General features: G+C 39.9%; 1 protein-coding gene across 1 annotated transcript; it reads left to right on the top strand.

The window, feature by feature from the left end:
- The first annotated feature begins 2,062 nt into the window (after positions 1-2,062).
- MKRN3 (makorin ring finger protein 3) lies at positions 2,063-3,943 on the top strand. The gene has a single exon (XM_008053271.1). It carries the CDS (start codon positions 2,063-2,065, stop codon positions 3,590-3,592), a length of 1,530 nt encoding a protein of 509 aa, XP_008051462.1. The 3' UTR covers positions 3,593-3,943.
- The last annotated feature ends 2,503 nt before the right edge of the window (positions 3,944-6,446 follow it).

Here is a 6,446-nt window from a genome sequence, read left to right on the forward strand (position 1 = left end):
ATTTTAATTTTAAATTACAACCTTAATTAGTTTAATTATTAGGCAAGCTAAATTTTAATGTTGTTATAAATTTTATTAATTTAAAATATTTATTTCAAGTGTCATTGTTTATATAGAAAGAAAGAGAGAAAAGCAAGACTGATTTTTATATATTGCACTCCTGTCCGGTGTCCTTGCTAAATATGCTGATTAAATCTAATAGTTTATCTGTAAATTATTCTCAATTTTCTGCTGCTTTCCATCAACACTTCATTTCCAATTATAACATATTTTATTGCCTGGTTTGACCTATTGTACTAGCCAGGACATGCAGTAATAAATATAGACCTTTTTTGTCTTTATATTTATTTCAGAGGGAAAGTTTTAAAAGCCTTTATTTAAATAATTATTTTAATTACAGGTGTAATTTGTTTAACAGTTCCATATTAATATTTCTTATTTCTACCTCTGTTATTCTTTTTTAAAATATATTTTAAGCATATGATCATTTCATAAAATTTTTCAAGTTTAATGTCCTGACTGTTCCTGATAATGTCTAATGATTTTTGTTGTCTGTAATTAATGTAGAGATATTGTTTTCAAAATTTCTGCTCTTAGTTATTTGAGCTTTCTTCGTTTTTTCCTTGTTAAGTTTCACCAGATATTTACGTCTCATTAAGTTTTTAAAATCTACTTCATTGCTTCTGTTGCCTTTATTATTTGTTTCACTCTGCTTTCTCCACCTTCAACTACTTAGTTAGGATTTAATTGGTTGACATGAATGATCATACAATTAATTTTCAAATACTTCCCACTTTTAAATATAAATTTAGGCTATAAAATTCCCTCTAATAACATTGTTGTGGCAAAAAAAGAAAATCAACAATGTGTACAACTATGATATCTCATATAGAGAATGGCTTATTCTTAGAAGAGAACAGTGAAATATTTGAAACTTCACAGGTACAAATAAACACATTAAGAAACTAAAGGGGAGAAACATGATTATCTTTAATAATGCATAAAACTACATGATAGAATTCACTGTGCAATCATGATAAGTTATCTTAGCGAAGGAGGTACACAAGCAATTTTATTAATTGACTAAAATGCATTGGAAAAAATGACAAAACACTCACACATGTATAAGCTAAAAAGCATTCCCCTGTGGGTAGTATGGTAGAGAATCTGTCATGAAAGGCTGCTCTGCCACAATACAGAGCAGATTGGTGTGAAAGAAAGGAAGGGAAACAAAAGAACTGAGATGCATTAAGCAGGCAGAGAAAATAAAAGCCAGGGTCACAAAGGGGACCGTAGCTCATTAAGTCAGGATCAGGACGGGATGCAGTCTGAAGTGTCTGCACAGTGGGGCAGTGAGTCTTAGAAATCACAATAAAGAAACATCTGACAGGAGCTCACCAAGTCTTCCATCGCAAGTGCTCTTGTAAGCCCACAGGACTTCCAGAAAATAAAGACCGAAGGAAATGCTGTCTTGTCAACAGAACAAATTGAAAAGAGCTTTCGGCAGCGAGAAGAACGGGGTTAAAAAAAAATAGAGCCACACAGACATAAAACGAAGGACTGAAAAGAAAAGGAATGTATTCAAATGGTTAAGAGCCTACAAGGATTGATTTTTTTAAACATACAGACATGAAAAAAATCAAATAAATGAGCATGACGAAAATTGTAAGAAATTAAAACCTCATCCTCTCATTCTCTCCCAGACACGGTGTAAGAAGGGTAATTAGGGACTGCGGGATACAGCGGAGCAGAGGCAGAAGCCAGACAGAGTGGGCTGGGCTGGTCCCCGCCCATGTGAACAAAAGAGATGTCAGATTGGACAATGGCGGTAAAAACCAGGCTGAGCACAGATGTTGTCCCCACCGGAAGTGTCCGCCGTGCTGCCTGCCAGGGAAGGAAGCCGGAACACATAGTCACAGGGAGGAGGGAGCAGGGGGGAAGAAAAAGAGATGTGCACTTCCCCTAGAGAAGCCTTCGAGCCGGGTTTGCACTCCGGGCTTTGAGCACAAAAAGAAGCAGTACCGGAGAGGTTTTGACACCGTTTTGGGGAGAAGAAGCTGCCATGGAAGAGCCTGCAGCTCCCTTAGAACCCCAGGAGGTAGCGGGTGCTGAGGCAGGTGCTGAGGCAGCAGGGGAGGTTGCCTCCGGGCCTGACCTCCCTGGGAGCGAGGCCTCCGGGGCTCCGATGGCTTCAGACTCAGCCCCTCTACACGTGGCTGTGGGCTCTCCCCCCTTCCGGACGACTCCGGGCCCTACCCACCTCCGCATAGCAGGCCTGAGGCCTGCCCAGGCTGCAGGGGGCGGGGCCAGGCCCATTTCCCTGCCTGGTCGGAGCAGCGGCAGCTGGACAAAGCAGGTGGTCTGCAGGTATTATCTACATGGGCTGTGCAAGGAGGGAGAGAACTGTCGCTACTCCCACGACCTCTCAGGCAGGCAGATGGCCAGTGAGGGCCCTGAGTCACTGCCTCAGGCCTCTGCAGGCAGAGACCCCAGTGCGGCTGCGCACATGGCGCCCCCCACTCAGGAAGTGGCGGAAGCCCTCCCTGCTGCATCCTCCCACTCCTTGCCTGTGATTGGTTCAGCTGCTGAAGGGGGTTCCTTGACAGAAGCTGAGACAGAAAGTGCAGGCCGTGGAGCTGTCGGAGGAGCAGGTTTAGAAGGCTGGGAGGATGCCATTGAGTTTGTTCCAGGGCAGCCCTACCGGGGCCGCAGGGTCCTGTCTGCCGCCGAAGCTCCTCCACAGAGCTTGGTGACTGAGAGGGAGCAGATGGCTGTGGGCATGGGGGAACAGCTTTGCCCCTATGCTGCCAGGGGAGAATGCTTTCGTGGGGAGAGCTGTGCATACCTCCACGGAGAGATATGCGACATGTGTGGGCTGCAGGTCTTGCACCCCATGAATGCTGCCCAGAGGGAAGATCATATAAGGGCCTGCATTGAAGCACACGAGAAAGATATGGAGCTCTCGTTTGCTGTGCAGCGCAGTGTGGACAAGGTGTGTGGAATCTGCATGGAGATTGTGTATGAGAAGGCCAACCCAAGTGACCGCCGCTTTGGCATTCTTTCCCATTGCAACCACACCTTCTGTCTTAAGTGTATCCGCAGGTGGAGAAGTGCCAGACAGTTTGATAACAGAATCATAAAGTCCTGCCCGCAGTGCAGGGTCACCTCCAACATTGTCGTTCCCAGTCAGTTCTGGGTGGAGGAGGAGGAAGAGAAGCAGAAGCTTATTCAGCAATACAAAGAGGCAATGAGCAACAAGGTCTGCAGGTATTTTGCTGGAGGCAGGGGTCACTGCCCATTTGGAGACAACTGTTTTTACAAGCATGCATACCCTGAGGGCCAGGGAGAGCAGCCTCCTAGGCCAGGTGGTGGGCCATCAGGTGCATACTGGCATCAACTTTCCCAGCCTGTGCAAGTGGGAGAGGGCAACATGCTCTCTAAAAGCAGCAAAAAGGAGCTTGTCACACTTCGACTGGCCAATCTGTTGCTTAAGCAGTTTCTTTCACTGAGAGATGATGAGTTCCCCTTCTCTGAGGACCAATGGGACTTGCTTCATTACGAGCTGGATGAATATTTCAATTTGAATCTGTAGCTTCATGCTGTGGCGTGTGGTCTAGTGTACCGAGGCTCTGTCTTCTGCTATTGCCTGTTTTCTCTATGTTGATACACCCTTTGTATTCAGGGGCTGTTGAGGCCATTTTTATGCAGTATTTCTCTCTGTTTTCTTGTCTGTTCCCTATATCTTTCTCCCCAGATGATGGTGTTTCTCTGTGTTATAAAAGAAGCTCTTAAATCTGTTGTTTTGGTGAAATGAGTACTACTGTCAGTTTGTGGTTTGTCATCTTTATTTTCAAAAGTATTAGTTCGGTTCTAGTCTAGTGTTTGCAAAACCTCCACACTCATCTTAAGGTCCTTTAAGAGTAAATGTGACAGAGTGAAGGGATAAGTTTTAATTGATCTGAGAACTTTGTGCTACAGTAGCCTTAACAAATGGACCCTCGCAGGTCCTTGCAGCTGCTCATCTCAGTTTGTTTACACTCTGTTCTTTCTCTCATTGCCTTTGAAGTGCACTTGTTAGCCTGTGATGATCTTGTGATCTTGTGTTTTTCTTGACCAAAACTAGGAGTGTATGTTTACGTGTTTTTATCCTGTTTAGCTTGCCATGAAATAATTTATATTTGGAAGTATATATTTAAGAATGGTATATTATATGCATATATGTGTATAAATGTTATGTATTTGAAAGTATATATAAAATAATATACACTGTAGCATACTATTTATGTTAATGTAATAAAATAAATACAGAGTTGACCGCTTGAAGGTGAAAGCCTAACAGGATTGGCTGTTGTGAATGTGAGTTGTATGAATAATCTTTCTGTCCCTTGCACAAATGTCACTGATTAGCATCTAATGAAAAAGACTGTTCAAGTGGATCTGGACAGAATGCAGACTCAGATATTAAAGGACTAATAAAACATGATATTGATAATTTTTATGATGGCGATGACACTCTGCTATTGTAAATACAGAAATATGTGTTTGTATGCAGTTTAGACAACATCTCATTACTCTTTGTAGTAACAAATTCTAGGCTCTGACACACAGTTCTGTGTATTCAACATACAAAGGGACTTGGCTTTCCCCAAAAGGGGTTTTGGACAAAAATCTTTAACATGAAAGTAACAAAATTATAAAGAAAAAATAGAATAAAAATATTAAAACAAGTCAGAATATAAGAATCAAAAGATAAAACAATAAAATATAGAAAGGACCAAAAGCTAAATAAAATAATAATATAGAAAATTTACAATACAAATGCACCTTAATTAGATTAAATGAAAGCCATTTAAAACTAAATGTTAAAGTTTATTAGACTTGATTAAAATTAAAATGAAGCATGCTTTTTAAAATGTGCACAATATAAAAATACAGAAGCATTTAAAGTAATAGTATGAGGAAGAAAACAGAAGTGCTGTGACTCTTCATGTAGATCAAGCTTATATTAGGGATAAACATTTTGCTGGAAATACAAAGGAATGACATGTAAATATTAAATTGTAATTCACCAAGAATATATTACTTTACAAATGTTGTATTCATTTAATAACATTGCACATTTAATAATATTATTTATACAAATTAATCACTAATAACAATTTTAAAATCCCAAATATTCACTCTCAATGAACTTTAATACAACTTTCTAGTAATCAAACAAGCAAAGAAAATATGAATGTAAGAGAGAATGACACAATTTTAATGATTTACCTAATTGACCTGTAACATTCCTGCATATGACAACTGTGGAATGCACTTCTCCTGGCTAAGATCACTGACAAAATGTTTGGGGCTGAAATATGTTTTGAATCAAATAGTACATTGAACCAGATAATCATGAAGTTCAGAATATATAGTGGGGCAAAGGTTAATATAAAATAAATTGGCTTGGGTGATAGACAGAGGATAGTTAGTGCCAGACAGCTCTTACAATCTTGCATTCATGCAATCTTGCATTCTAAGCAAGTTACTTAAATTTCCTATGCCTCAGCTTCTTCATGTGAGAAATGGGTACAACATCACCTATTTCTGCAGGATTGTTGTGAGGATTAAATGCAGTCTGGACAAAGAGCTTGAAACAATGCTTCAAGTGACATGGATAAAAGTCAAATTTGTATGTGCTGTGGACATGAGAACTTATTTCACAAAAAGTAATCACCAAGATTTTATTTTTTAAAATATTTGGGACTTGTGTTACCCTAAGGTAACAATGTTGTTTTGTGATTATTTTAGTAAGCAGGGAGCATATTAACCTTGTATTCATAATTTTTAAAAGACCAATTATTTTTTCAACAAAAATAATTCAGCTAAAACTAAACATGTGGTATTTAATTGCTTAAAAGATAGTAGACAACAAAAAGAATTGCATATTTTGTGACAGATGCCTAGGTGAAGAAAATAACAAATAAGGTGGTATTTTAAAAATATACAGGATACTTTATTCTCATCAGCTCATTTAGAAAGATGTCAAATAATAGCTGTCACTGCCTCCAAAGCTAGGCAGTGTTTCTAAGGGCTTTCCCATGAAGGCAGCTGAGCTATTCCTGCTGCAGTCAGAAACAAAGAAGCCCTTGCCACACAAAGGCTTTCTCTGTGAGTGGTTCAGCGTGTGTGTTAGTCCCCGCCCTCATGAGGACTCAGGGATGCAGCAGCCATGGGGTTTCTCAAAAAAAGATGTCATTTCAGCTACAACTAAAAAAGTCTGAAACAAGTTAGGTTTTGCTTATGCTTTTTGTGTCTAAATTTGGTGGATATCCACACACACAGATATGCTTCGGGAAATTTGCCTGCTGATTCTTCCCCTCGGATATATGAAAACCAATTTGTCTCACATGTCACTAAATCGGTGTGCTGAATTTCAGTGACTTACGGGGAAACATTTCTAG

This window comes from Carlito syrichta, unplaced genomic scaffold, assembly GCF_000164805.1.
Source record: "Carlito syrichta isolate Samal-C Ts95f unplaced genomic scaffold, Tarsius_syrichta-2.0.1 Scaffold288017, whole genome shotgun sequence".
Lineage (NCBI taxonomy): Eukaryota > Metazoa > Chordata > Mammalia > Primates > Tarsiidae > Carlito > Carlito syrichta.